This window comes from Sylvia atricapilla, chromosome 1 (assembly GCF_009819655.1).
Source record: "Sylvia atricapilla isolate bSylAtr1 chromosome 1, bSylAtr1.pri, whole genome shotgun sequence".
Lineage (NCBI taxonomy): Eukaryota > Metazoa > Chordata > Aves > Passeriformes > Sylviidae > Sylvia > Sylvia atricapilla.
Genome location: NC_089140.1, coordinates 42,876,308 through 42,890,564, shown reverse-complemented (window position 1 = coordinate 42,890,564; position 14,257 = coordinate 42,876,308). Strand labels below are relative to the sequence as shown.

The 14,257-nt window shown below is 41.6% G+C and overlaps 2 protein-coding genes across 6 annotated transcripts in view; one reads left to right on the top strand and one right to left on the bottom strand.

Annotated features, from left to right (window-relative positions):
- CAPN7 (calpain 7) overlaps nt 1–8,763 on the top strand; it is a 32,221-nt gene extending 23,458 nt beyond the window's left edge. For 4 of the 5 annotated variants that reach the window (XM_066320629.1, XM_066320646.1, XM_066320638.1 and 1 more), the window contains 5 exons: nt 453–598; nt 1,300–1,362; nt 3,678–3,808; nt 4,937–5,029; nt 5,106–8,763. In XM_066320629.1, coding sequence (XP_066176726.1) covers nt 453–598; nt 1,300–1,362; nt 3,678–3,808; nt 4,937–5,029; nt 5,106–5,250 — 578 coding nt within the window. In that variant the 3' untranslated portion in view covers nt 5,251–8,763. The remainder of the gene's footprint in view (nt 1–452; nt 599–1,299; nt 1,363–3,677; nt 3,809–4,936; nt 5,030–5,105) is intronic. The other variant, XM_066320660.1, reaches the window with a different exon arrangement.
- A 1,082-nt stretch (nt 8,764–9,845) lies between these two features.
- SH3BP5 (SH3 domain binding protein 5) overlaps nt 9,846–14,257 on the bottom strand; it is a 51,588-nt gene continuing 47,176 nt past the window's right edge. Inside the window, exons 8-9 of the mRNA XM_066320672.1 lie at nt 12,001–12,261; nt 9,846–11,310 (exon numbers count right to left, since the gene is read on the bottom strand). Of these exons, the coding sequence (XP_066176769.1) occupies nt 11,129–11,310; nt 12,001–12,261 (443 nt within the window). The 3' untranslated portion in view covers nt 9,846–11,128. The remainder of the gene's footprint in view (nt 11,311–12,000; nt 12,262–14,257) is intronic.

Genomic DNA, 14,257 nt, shown 5'->3' with positions numbered 1-14,257 from the left:
TGTGATTTAGTTAAAGGAATTAACATGTTTTGAAGTATTGTTTACATGGTGGCCAAAGATTTTGGCAGCTGGCATACTGGAACTGTCCAGCCAATAGAGAAAGAGCAGAAACTTCAGAGATTTTCAAAGAATGCTTAAACATTCGTTATCTGTCTCTTGAAACTTCAACATAATTACAGCAGGCTTCTTTGAGTAGTGATATTGGTGGGAGATGGATAAGCAGTCCTTGCAAGTCTTGGGATTTAAGCTGTACTTTCAAGCACAGAATTTGTGTCTTGTCATGTGTGATGTACCTCTCCTGAAAACCATAGTTGATGTTAAGGCTGTCCTTTTTATGGATAAATCTTGAGGCTCTCATCTGTTGAGTTGGATCTGTTCAGTCTAATCCTAGAAGTTTACCAAGCTGGGGGATTTTTTGGTCAGGAAAAAATGTTCATCCTTTTCTTTTTCAGCTGATCCTCCTCCTTATATTGATGGCATTCGGATCAACAGTCCTCATTACCTGACCAAGATAAAGCTGACCTCTCCAGGTTCCCATACATTTACCTTAGTGGTGTCCCAGTATGAGAAACAAAACACCATCCATTATACCATCAGGGTAGGTGCTGTTGCTTCATAATGAATGTAAGCAATTAAGCTGTAAAGTGTTCTTTGTTTTTAAATTTGATATAAGGGTGTTTCTGAATCAATATTGCTGTTTTGGGGAGGGAAGCTATGAATGACAGAGCAGAACCACTGGATAAAGTGTTTGATAATCTTCTCCATTCCTAGTTAAGATATTAGTGCAGTTTTAGTAACAAAATCAGCTGAAAAATACTCTTATTTCCTAGAATAAAAAACTATGTACAGGCAGATCATTTGCTCTCTATGTATCCAAACTAAACCTGGTTACAATTTAAAGATTTTTGACTTCTGTAGTCTTGACTTAGGATTTGGGGTTTTTTCTTAGCTGCTGAGTCACATAATGATCAATGGTAGATTTTTTTTTCCCACTGAAAACAGAGTAAAATGCAAACATTTTGCTTTTTTGTTGGTTGGGTTTTTTTGTTGGGTTTTGGTTGAGGGGTTTTTTTGGGGGGGTGGAGTTGTTTAGAAAAGTTAAGTAGAACTAAGTCTTAGTCCCAGCACCATTCTGAATTTTGAGTTTTACACAGGGGTCATCTGATGGGTAATACAGGCATGTAGTGAGCAAATATCTAAAAATGTTGTGTAGGCAATTCTGCTTTCTTTTAATTTGTCATGATTTCATTTGAAAAGTGCAAGATGTATTTGTGACCTGCTGCTTCTTTTACAACACAGGTGTATTCCCTGTGCAAGTTCACCTTTTCCAAGATTCCTACACCTTACACCATTTCCAAACGGGTAAAGAAACATTTTCTTTTATGGGTCACTGGTTTGGCTTTTCCATTATTTGAGATGTACAAGGTTTTTAAAAATTTTCTGATACTTCTGCCCCGCCTCCACCACAGAGTGTCTTGTCGCAGCTGTGCCATTGCAGACGTGCTGCAAAGCCTTTGTGGAACAGACTGGCCTTTGGAACAACAACCCATACCCTAATAAGTCATCACTCTGCAAAAATCAGGTTGTGCTAGTAACAGTGCAGACTGAAAGCCCTCCAGAAGTGTTGCTCATTTCCCCTTGAGAGAATTGCATGATTTTCTTGGAAAAACTCCTGGAACGATGGGACAAAATCAGCAATGCCAAACCAAAGGCATCAGTAGCAAGACCATAAGAAACAAATTGAGGATGGCAATATCACAACACATTACTGTTCCTGAATTTTACAAAGATAGAAATGCTCCCTGAGAGTATAGGAACAGGGGGGGAGAGTGAAAAACTTGACTGAAATTAAGTCAGAAGCTCGGGCAGTTTTGGGACCAGCTGCTGTTCATATTTCAGCTGTCAACATGAGCTGCAGTTACACCTTCAGCTGAAGTATAAATATAGCCAAGAGCTCGCAGGATAAAGTAACCTGCATGTATTTTTGTGTTTTAGCAGTTTTATCCTCAGGGAAGAATAAACCAGCAGCTGTTAACTTCAGCTCTGCACCTACCATGCCTATCCTGGGGGAATCCTATTATAGTCAGAAGTCTTCTGTCCAAACAGTAACTTGTTCAGGAAGAGAGAAACAAGGGAGTTTGAACCACAGTGGAACAGTCCATTTTCCAGGACACTCGTGCCTGAAGCCCAGGATTGCATTAGTTCATATGGTCAGGGGGATATGCTGGCTTGCAGCTTGGCTATCGAGCTCAGACAATGTTCCACACCAGCTGTTATTTCTGGAACAGTCCATTGAAGCCTGTTCTAGAGAATGGTGAGTGAACAGAGAGATTGCTGGGAACAGCAAGATGATTTGTTTTGTTCTTCCAGAAACCAGTGTCCTATATAGCTATCAAACCCTGGGCTTGCTTAGAGGAAGTGCTTTAAGAGGTGGAAAAACACATTCAAGGTGAAAAGCCTCTTTGAGGAGGAACATCCATTTTATGTTACAATATGTTTGAAAAGAGAATCAAGTGTGTAGAAAACTCCTGTTGGTTATTTGAACATGTCTGTCTAGTATTAAAAAAAAAAAAAAAGGTATGTTTTATCTATCCAAGACCAGTTCTGTCTTTAGGATTGAATACAAAAAGTTGGTTGCCTGTATTTACTACCTGTTTGGTGATTGTTTTGCAGTCATCACACTCAAAAGCAAGCAGAGAACTAATTCACAGTTTGGCAGTAAAACCAGGTTCTGTTAGATGTCCTATACTGGAGTCAAGTGGTCACCTCTGGAGCTCACCAAGCCCTGATGTGATTCCTGGAATTAAGTGTAACAGAAGTGAAAAAGGGCTAGAAAAGCTCCACAGTACATAGCAGTTCTAGGTTCCTAGGTAGCAGCATGGTAAGGGGAGAAATTCCCCTTCCTTCCAGACTTTCCATGTTTGAGGGGTGTGGGCATTGAGTGAAATTAAATCACAAGGGAAAATTCTGCCCCTTGCTGATTTGACAGACAGGAGAGAAGTAACAGGAGAGATGGATCTCAGCTATAAATCTGTGGGAATGCCTGGCATGTCTTATGAGTCTAACCTTTCAGTTTAATGACTAGCAAGAGGAACTTGGCAACAGATGGCCTGCTTCTCAAAGTCTGAGCAGCATTTCTCCTCGTGTGTGTCCTTATCCTTGCAGAATCTGTCCTTATGGTTCTCTTGTCACTGCAGTGCTGGCTCTCAGAGTGCATCGAGGTGATGGACAGGGCTGGAGGCAGAGATCTTTAAAAGCAAAGGTTACAACACTATTGGTGTTGTACTGCCTTGTATCGCTGCTCTTTCTTATCTAACCCAATGGAGCAGTGTCTGAGGACAAAAAAATAACCTATGTAGTCTAGTAATGGGATAGGTGGAAATGTGGCTATTAGGCTGCAGTTTGTCAGTCAGAAATAGTCACACAGTGCTTATTCAATATAAGCTGGAAAAATACAGTACGTGTCTCAGGGATGTAAGGCTTTGATCAAGGGGGATGGGGAACTTCACGAGACACTGTGAATACTTAACACCGTCTTTCACTTCACTTCAAAAATTAGGAGAGGTCACTAAAGTCAGTAACCTCTTAAGTGAGAGGACCCTCTAGTCTTGTTTGTGTGTATATATAAGCAATACAAATCCTCAGGATTTGTTGTCTGTACTTTTGACTTCTTTCAGGTTAATGGACAGTGGAAAGGTCACAGTGCTGGAGGATGTGGAAACTTCAGAGACACCTACAAAAATAACCCCATTTATCAATTCCAGCTAGACAAGAATGGACCATTGCTAATTGAACTACGGGGGCCGAGGTTTGTAGAAAATAATACAGTGCAATGCAGTGAAGACGCTATGCCAGAAAAAGCTTTGTCAGGATCCCCTTGGGGAGGCTGGGAAGCTCATGGAAAATCCAGAAGACAAGGTGTGGGAGTTGACTCAGATTTAGTACTATTTTTCTATCTTTACCATCAATAGTGTTTTAAATCTACACATTCACTACTGAGGGAAATCCTTGACCTGCAAGGAAAGCAGCACCCTTCCTTTCTCTTTAGTTCTAGCATCTGAGAAGAGCTAGGGGAGAAGGTATAAAGGATTTCTTAAAACTAATTATGCTCATTAGTACTTATGCTTTTTTTTTTGTAGTAGAGATAATGTGCAAGATACTAAACCCTTACAGCTCTCAAACACCTCTGAAAGTGCATATACTCTGGACTAACAGGCCAGGAGAAGTGCTGGATGTCAATGTCCTATAAAGATGACGTAGGCAGGCCAAATTCCTTTAGCACAATTAATGATTACCTCAAAATACCAGTATTGAACACTTCTGAACAGCAACATCTCCTGACCTGCAATCAAATGTTTATCCTTTGCAAAGCTGTACAGTGGGCCCCACAAATCTCCTCCCTTCTTTGACAAAACTCCTTTTCTCATGAAATGAAGATGAAGGAAGAGGTGTGACTGCACAGTTCCATGAATTGAGCGGTTCTTTTTATGCTTTTTTTTCCTGCACTTGCACATCGTATTTGGGTAGTTTGAAAGACAGGGGCAGTGGTGCCTGTCACATGCATTAACAGGAGCAGACAAAGTGTCCCAAGTTGAGATCACTGAGTCCTCTGATAGCAATTCAATCCCACCCCAGGATTTCTGCCATGTGGCACAGGAATGTGTCACAAGCTTAACGACTTGAATTCTGCTGGAGTGCACAGACAGCTTCTAGCAGGCATATTACCTACAGTCTAAACCTGAGACAGTACTGAGGTCTGTCTTCCTCCAGGTTCTATATTCCTATCATGGTAGATTTGACTTAATGTTTTTGTCACTAACGTGACAAGACTTTTAGATGTCTTTCAGTTATGATGTATGGCTTTTAATAAGTAGCCCTCTTCATGGTAATCCTGATGACCCAAATATCTAAAGCAAATCTGTCATGTCACTTGCAGGCAATACAGCGTTGGTTTTGAACTTGTCACTGTCTCAACAGTGGGAGATCCTGGTTCCTATGGCTTTCAGAAAAAAAGCAGTGGTGACTACAGGTAACAATTAAGTCTGTATAGAGGTTTTAAACATACTTTAGATCCCATTTCTAACAGGTAGTTTTCTTTATCATAGGTGTGGATTTTGCTACTTGGAGGTGGAGAACACATTTGCTGGAGTTTACAACATTATCCCCACCACATTCCTGCCTCAACAAGAGGGCCCTTTTTTCTTAGATTTTAACAGTACTACTCCTCTTAAGGTGTCACAGCTGCAGTGATGAGACAGAACTGTGCAATGCTGTTTAAGGACGTGGTTTTGATCTGTCCAACAGCCTGAGAACAGGTGAAGAACTCTTTACTACACACGCACAGAAGAAAATTACATCCTGAGTTATAGCCAAAAGCATGGAATTGCGGATTGCCAGTTAATTGTGGCAGGAAGTTAGCTGTGGGTTTGCTGCTATGGGCCAGGAGTGAGCACTGTTCAACAGGCTTGGGAGTAGGCTAAAATGCATATATTCAAATGAACCAGCAGAACTCAATTTACTGCAGTTTCTCCACACTTTGAATCAAAGTCTAGTGAGTCATGAGAAAAACTAACACTGAAATTCTCTCCTCCCAACATACAGGGTATATGGGCTAAAGATTCTATTCTTAAAAGTAAACATGTAAGAAAAAAAATTCTCGTGTATTCTGCTTATTCAGTCTCAGGACCAAATAGCTTTTATTACATGTTTGTGCTGCTGTCTCTAATGTTTTCAGCACTGAACTGATTCTCGCGTCTAAATGTAAATGTACTACTGCTGAGCCAATAGTATTCCATGTGTCATCTTATCTGGAATATGTATATACGAGTAAAGGAAAAGGAAGGTTCCAGCTTTAGCTATTTCTAAAAGCAGAGCAATTGCTTTGCTCATGTTATGTGTCCTTTGAGAGCTGTTACTTCCCATCTGTGTGACTTTAGTACATAAGGGAGCATGAGGTTCTATGGCTTCCTTCCTGCCATCTGCCAGACCTAGGCTGACCCCAATGAGTAGGAAGGACAGGAGGTTATCCAGCAGTAGAGTCCAGGCAGTGCAGCACAGCCTTCTTGAGCAGCTATGAAAGGTTTTCATCTGAAGATCCCCTGTAAGATTCACTGTATCTACTGAGGGTAGTCTTAGTTGCTGGTACAGGGAGATGGGGAACTGCCCACCATCAGCAACTCAGCAAATAAATGTTTTGTTTTCATCTCTTTTTTAAGTATGCGGCATGTAGGGAAGGATCATTCAAACCTCTCCCCCAATACACCACGGCTGCAAAGAATGCAATTCTGGATTCCATTATGTAAGGCATTTTTGAAAAGATACTTTTTTTCCTTGTAAGTTAAAGCCAGTGAAGTGTCATCAATAGAAGCAGGGTCCGAGTTCTTAATCAAATAGTGGAGGTGGGATTAATGCAGAACAAGTTGTTTTTTTTGGATGCCTCCCTCGCCTGTGTGCTCTTCCTCTAGATCTGTATGCATTGTATCTGAAGAGGACTCAAGATGAGAAGTTTTTATTTAATACCAACTGCCTCACAGATCCTGAAATGGATTAAATTTTGTCATTTTTACAAAATTTACAATATTGCACAGTTGGAGGGGGGGAATTTTGCTGCCGTTCACATTGGTTTGGCAGTTTTCCAAGCAATAAGGTAGCATTTAAATATTGCTTTGGATTACAGGTGTCACTTGGCCATTGGGAAACCTAACACACATTCTACAGTAGCACCAGAAATATCTGTGGGCTAAAATTATTCCCACAGAAATCTGCTATTAGTCCTCTCCAGAAAATAGAACCTTTTGTTTCATTTCCTTCATCAGACAGCTGCATAACAAGTGTCTGGCGCTGAAAGGGCAGCGATAGCTCCTGCCTTGGAAAACACATGCCTTGCTGACTGCAGTGCTGTGAGAGACCATCTGGGCTAGGGAATTCGTGACAAGTTTGTCAGTGTGACTTACCTTCTTTTGCAGGGAAGTTTCTGATGATTACTGCAATAAATCACCAGAGGGAACAGCAAGGGTGCAAGCTGAGAAAAAATAGATTAAGTTCCTTGCGGTTATGCTTGGCTTTTGGAGCATGTGCCAAGGACTGCTTCATCCCTAAAATATGAAAATTTCATTCAACTCCCATTTTCCCTACAGGTTTCTGTTAGGTTTGTCTTAGCTGAGGCTAAACCAGAGTAGCAGTGAAGTCCTCCAAGTACCTTATCACCTCTAAAGTCGGAGGTAGTGAGGAAGTCTCAGCTGAGTATCTTTTTGGCTGTACAAAAGGCAGAAGCCAGAAGTGCCAGCTTTCAGTACCAAGTTCTTGCACATTCTCTGCAGTTTGAGATCAAGCTGGTAGACTTGCCTACAGGAAAATCTGTTGTTCTTCAGTAGCTTGTTTCTACCCGGCAGGAAGGAATTTTTCTTTTCTCTTTCCCCCTGAGCACAAGTTAGTGCCAAAGCTTATGCTGCATGAAACAAGCATAAGGCTTAGCTTCTGTGCTGAACTTAAACTGAACTGAAGTAAAAACTCAGAAATGTACTCACTTTCCTAATGCCAGGCAAAGGCATTAAGGCCATAGGATCCTGTCCCCACCAGGATACGCTGATATTTCTTACACATTCAGAACAGTCAGTGGATTGGGCTCAACCCCATTAATACATAGGACAAGTTCATCTATATAAATCTTATCTATATAGATAGATTGACATATATCTATATATCTTTATATAGATATATTGACATATATCTATATATAGGTCAATCTTATCTATATAAAGCAAATTCTCTTCAAATACTGCACCTGCATAGGCTACTAGAATGCCATCACTGTGCATTTCCCTTCAGATATAGGACAGAACACTCAGGTGAAGTATTTAAGAGGTACTACAAAATATCCATATGAATTGTTGCCTAGGGATTCTGGTTATGGCAAATTAATCTTACAACAAAATTTTCTTGGCTTTTTTCTTAAGAAAAAACATTGATGTAAGTATTTGGGATTTGCTTTAGTATTTTCTGTCAAATACATACTTTCATATTTTCTCCACAAGTAAGTCTGGAAAAATCATTGCAAAGTGGACTGTTTCTTAGAGCTTAACATGACATCAGGCTACTAAGTTAAGCTTTTCTTTCCCCTGTACTGTTCAACATTTTTTGAGGCATATGACAGAGAACATAGTTTGTTCTGTTTTGTTAGGAAGACACCAGTTAACCCTTGACTGATCTGATCCCTCAGTTCTCAAAGATTCAGTGAGACGTAGTACCATGGATAAATGGAATCCACAGCTTCTATCCCCATTGCCCCTACACTGTGAGTCTTCAGTTCAGTTCTAGTCTCCAGCTGCAAGCTTCATGTAACTATCTTGTACAGTAATTATGCACTTACCCAGGCAATCTCTGCAGCCTTTGAACAGCCACCTATTTAGAACTAAGTTTATGTACATACAGTACAAGTTTTCATTGCTTCATCTAAATGGACACTGGAATTATTTCATAATACCAAAGAGAAGTAGACATTTGCTTTATACATTCTCACATCAGGGCAGCTGAAGCAATCATCTATACTTTGATACACCAGAGGCTTATTTTTATAACCATGAAGGCAGCTACCATCATGTTACACTTCAGAATCCATGAAGAGCTTAAGTAAAAAGTAACTGGGGACAGCTTGTTCATTTGCTTGTACTCCACAGCAATGTATGTTCATTTAAGTCTGTCATACTTATAATTATGGCTTTTATGAAGTTTAAAATAAAATGAGTTTTCCATTAATTTATTAGACACACGGTTCTGCCTGTTTGCTTGCACAGTTGATGGGTGATTTACCTGCCAAGTCCAGGGCTCACCAAAGGAGGAAGGCTGCACCATGATCCTTCAGCAGGGTGGTAGAAATGGAAGGGCAGAGTGGGTTCCACACCCTTTCAAACTTCAAGATCAATGATTTTACCCAGCTGGGAGCTGAACAGGACAAACGCAAGGCAGCGCACAAACAAAATTAATTCACTGCGCCCAAGTGTGGGAAGTTTGGGTTTCCAGTCAGAACTGGAAAGTTGAGAAGAAATTTGATAGCAAGAGAGGTAGGAAAAAAAAAAAAAAAAAAAGAAAAAGGAAAAAAAATCATGGCCAAAACAACCAGGAAAATGTAACAGGTGGTGACTGTGAGGTCTGCAAAAGTGAGATTCAACCACAAAGACTTCTGCTACTTTTTTTGACTGAATGCAGCACAGGCAGTAGTTCAATTATGAAAGTTTAGGTAAAAACACTTAATACAATGTGGCACTCCTGTACTGCTTTTCATATTTAACATTTTCTATCCCAGCTTTTTCCCAAGTAATGGTCACATCAGAAGCTGGAACCACAGATTTCTTTCCTAAGCATTTTCTGGGCTGGGAACTGCTGGCAGTGAAAGGTTTTAGCCTTAAGGTCTTCAGAAGATGTAAACATATAAAAGTCTAACACAGTTACAGTTTAACAGCTATAATGTGATGAATCTATTTTTTTATGAACACAGGATTCTTTACCTCCCATTCTGCCCAGCTTTACAGCAAATTTCAGCAGCATTAGTACAGAGGTATTATGTAACAGAATACCTCCCTCCTCCTGCACACTAAGGGGGTTTCGGAGAACCTGACTAAAGCTCTGGTCTTGTGGTACAGTTCAGAATAAAAAGTGAGCCCCGTATGCAGGGATTTGGGAAGCTGTAAAGAGGCACCAGTTGCCCACATACCACAATGAACTCTAATACCAGTGTGATCTCAGCCTGCAGTCTTCAGCTGGAAGTGGATATCTGGGGGCTAAACTTGCTGTGGGAGAAGATTTGGTTCCTAGCACTTGAGAGAAACTTCACTTGCACACACTCAAAATGTGGAAAACAAAAATGTTTACTGTAGTGTGAAGAATTTCACATTAACTTTGAAAATAGATACACAAGCTGTGGCAGGGATGAAATACAACAGGACTGCAAAAACATAGAATAGAAAATACTTTGGGCAATACTAAGATTCCCATCAAATTAACAATATAAACTGACATTTTAGATAAAATGGTGCTTTCAGAAATGCTTAGTCACCAAAACTGAAGAGTCCTAGGATTTTTTACTACCACTTGTTAACATAATTATCAGACACTACTACTGCCTAACAGCTGCTGGCAAAACATGCCCCGTGCCCTTTCTAGTTTTATTGAACATTTTGTCTAGGGCATACTAAAATCCCAAGTCCCTTTAACAGTTATAAATCCCCACACAGTACAATCTACAGAGATGCTTAAGAACACATTGTCAATCTACACTGGAAATTCCTTTTCTTCATGCATATTTCAAGGGCAAACCCCTTATCATAATCATCCTGAAAACATCTATGACTCCCATTTTGAGGGAAAAAACCAAAACAAAACAAAATACACTTAAAGTGCTGAAAATAATACTTCACTTCTCAGGGAAGCAGAAGGGCAAGGGGCCAATCAACTCTTTTTGGTCACTGGAATCACCTGCAGAGTCCAAGTCAGACTCAGGAAGGTGTCTAGAAAGGGCCTCCCACTGCTGGGCACTACCATTCCCATCCTGTCATCTGTCTGTTTGATAGGCTTTTAGAGGCATGACTGATTTTATCCTTTCTGTGAGCACCAAGGGAAGAGTGAAGGCTTTCAGACCCCACACATGCAACAGCTTTCCTGTATACAAAATATTTCTACAGTTTCAGCATAATACAGACCAATACAGATGTTTAAAGATTATGCCACTTGTACTCAAGAGATTGGTTGTATCTAAAGAGCATTTCAGTCTACAAAACCAAAGCCAAACTGCTCTCTGCAAAAGTCTGGCTTGAATTTCAGACCCCCGACTGGCATGAATTTACACGGGAACATTACTAGTTATTGCTTCAGCCAGGCTGCTACAAAACAATTTACAAAGTCTGTGAAATATGAGCACAGCTTAAACATTAGATAACTCGTCCAGCCTACAAAGGATTTACTGAATAAAAACTTCAGCCCTCCACATCAATTAAACTTCTTAGTGCATTTTTAAATTCTCAGAGTAAACGCTTAAGATTTGGCATATATTATTGGCACAACGTTCTTCAAACACTTAGAAGTTCATGTATAAATATTTAGACTCCCATTATTCAGGACGGGGCACGAGAAGGCCTCAGCCAATCTGGGCAGCTTTCCTGCCCGCACATATTCCCTCTTTGATTTTCATGCACTGAAGGGAGAGCTGCTTCATTCGGTTATCCAGAGCCAGCCCTTCAGTGGAGCTGCTCCTGGTGCTGCTCCTATTCTTGTTCACTCTGTCGCTCGTCTTGTTCTCAGCCCCTTCTGCCCTATCCCCTGCAAAGAAAGGATTAAACTGGATGTTAAACCCGGATTTCATTCTGCAAGTTAAGCTTCAAGCAGGTGCTGCTGCAGCTTCCTTTGCCAAAGCACACAGAAATTACAGGACTAGGAGCAAGATGCTTTAACAAAACCAAGTTGGCCTTCCAAGCCGTGCTCATCTTGTGCACTGCATCAGCAAATTAGTGAGAACAGCCTTAGGATGGAGCAGACAAGGGCAGTGGTAATCCTCTAGTCTGAATTAGTCAGCCAGGGCTGGCAGAGCCTGCAAGAAGCTCCTTCTGGCATGTTTTTTTTTTTTGGTGGGGATTTTGCTGGGGCTTTTTCCCCTGAAACACAAGATTTTCAAAAAGCAGGACAGTAATCTAAATAAACTAACTCAGATTTTCCTCCGAATAAATGTACCATGAGAATCTCACTGCTCACTTATTTAGTGAGAAATCTCAAACCCCTGCTCTACGACAGAACTGGGGAACTTTCCCAGCCAGCAGAACAGTAATTAATACATTACAGATATCGTTGTTAACTTTGAGACACAGGGCTTTCCTTCCACAATTGCCTTCCCCCAAAGAAGCAGCTAGCAGCTCAGAGCATTCCCTGGCATATGCCTTTGGGAACTGAGAAGGCTTTCCTGCTCCCTTTATGAAGCTAAAAACACGGGCCCAGGGCGTATCCAGCTGTGCATACCTCTTTCAGCTTCACACTCTGGGGAGGAGGCCCCACTGCATTCACTCCGGGGGCCCAGGACAGGGAAGATCATCCCAAACTCAGAAAGGGAGACAGGGCTGGGCAGATCCAGGCTTCCAGGTCGTGTCGCAGGAGGAAACTGAGTGGGCACCTCACAGGGACTCGTAGGACCAGAGCTGAAGCTGGACACTGACTGAGTTTCTGAATCTTCTTCAGACACAAAGCTGCTGCCATTATCATCCTCAAACACTTCTGAAGCCACTGCAACGTTCAAAGAATATTCCAGTTAGTAAGTCAGCCTCCCCTCCTGCACCTGCCCAGGGAAAGGCAGTTTTTCAGGTGTGCATCTTCCATAAATGGACACAGTGCTTACCCATGGGCTGCCCCCTCTGGTTTTCTGACCCCTGTGAAAAGCCTTAGCCTGGTTCTGCCCTGAGCAGCAGCACACCTGCCAGCCAGGCCATGCAAGGCCAGCTCTGCAATAGCTACTGCTCCTCATGCCAAGCTCTTGGATTTTTACTGGCCCTGTTGGCCTTGTACACTTTGTGCTCTTCAGTAGACAACTTAGGTTAGAGCCTAATTCCCTGCGTCTGCCTCCCCCAGCACTATCTTGATCCCAGCATAGCCTCCTGGTTATTTAAGGCACTAATTAGAAAGACACAGGTCCCAAGATTTCTTTTTGAATGAGGATCACCAAACAACACCAAATTAAAAAAACTCAAAACAGATATTCTTTTCCCTGCTTGCGTTTGCTCAGATCCGAATTCTAATTAAGCAAACCCACTCCAAACTGTCAGTCTAGATTAAACTGCAGGGTCCTTATGAACAACCAGAGGAGAAATCCAATAAAGGCAGCTCTGTTTTGTGCAACGCAAGGATGTAGATTTTGCTGAAATTCAACACATTTCAGAGGCTCATTGCAGGATGTGGGGACCAAAGACTACTGCACACAAGCAGTCCCACTGGGATCAGAAGGTTCTCTACACAAAACAAGTGTGTGCTGGAAGCTCACTGGCCTTACGAAGACCCAGACACAGCAAGACATCCACAGTGACCTGAGGTTATCTCCAATTCCTCCTCCTCGAGATTCCTGCCATTGTTAGCAAGGCTCAGAATCACCTTAGAAGAGCAGCAGGAGCAAAGCAGCAGTGTTAATAGAAATGGCTCAAAGGAGAAGCTTCAAAGAAGTTCCTCTGTCACCTTGGCAGCCTGGGGCTCGCAGGCACCACTTGGACACAAAGGTGCCAGCAGAAGCTCCTGCTGCTGTGGCTAAGGCAGAGATGTTCAACTTCTTTCTGCTGGACTTGCAGGTTGCAGAACTGCACGTACACATTGCAAAATTGACCCAAAAGGCTTCAAACATAAAATGGGTAACAACATTATCCACCTTCCTGAGTCCTCTCCAGGGCACTTCATACTTAAGAGACAGCTATTCTTGTGGTTTGGGTTTTGTTGTTTTGTTTTTAATGAAGTCAAATCTAAGGCTGCAGAGGAGCCTTTCTTCTCACTTGCTGTGTTTCATCTATATATGGTGAGCAGTACAGTAACTTTGTGGGAGGGCAAAAGCAATAAAAGGCTTGGCAAAATAGATGTTTCCAATTAGAGTCTTCTGCTTGGCAAGAAGCACTGACATCAGGCAGTCTACAAGCAGCATAACTTAAACTGTAGCTTCCTTTTTACCATCTAAATTCACCCTAACACACAGTAGCATCTGCAAGGGCCAAGAAACTCTTGCTGATGACAGGTGTTTTATCCAGCTCCAGCAGACAGAAATCAAGATACAAAAGGACCTTGGTGGAAAGCTCTCCCCACATTGCAATGAGAACTTAATCCAGGCTATTTTATTATTTAAATTATTATTTTTAAATTATTTTTATTTAAATTATTTTTTTTTATTATTTAATAAAGGCTGCTAGTCCTGCCCTGTCATAACCCAGTTCTGTGTTGGCACCAGACACAAGCTGAAGTCCTTCTACTCATGTCAGACTGTGCAATTCAAAGAGAGGGATGAGCCCACACTGCTGGTCCTTGTCTGCAGCCTCAGCAGCAGCCAGGGGAGCTGGCAACTAATATTAATTAACTTTCCTGGCTCTTCCTGCCCCTATATCCCAGGTCCCTGAACTCCTTCAGCACAAAATACCCTAAAACTCAGTTATACTTAAGGCTTTCAGAAGGCCTTCCGCATGAGGAGGGGAACTTGTGGGTATCCAAAGGAGGCAATTCTTGCCTCTGTGTTGGAAAAGGTCCACCTCAGGAA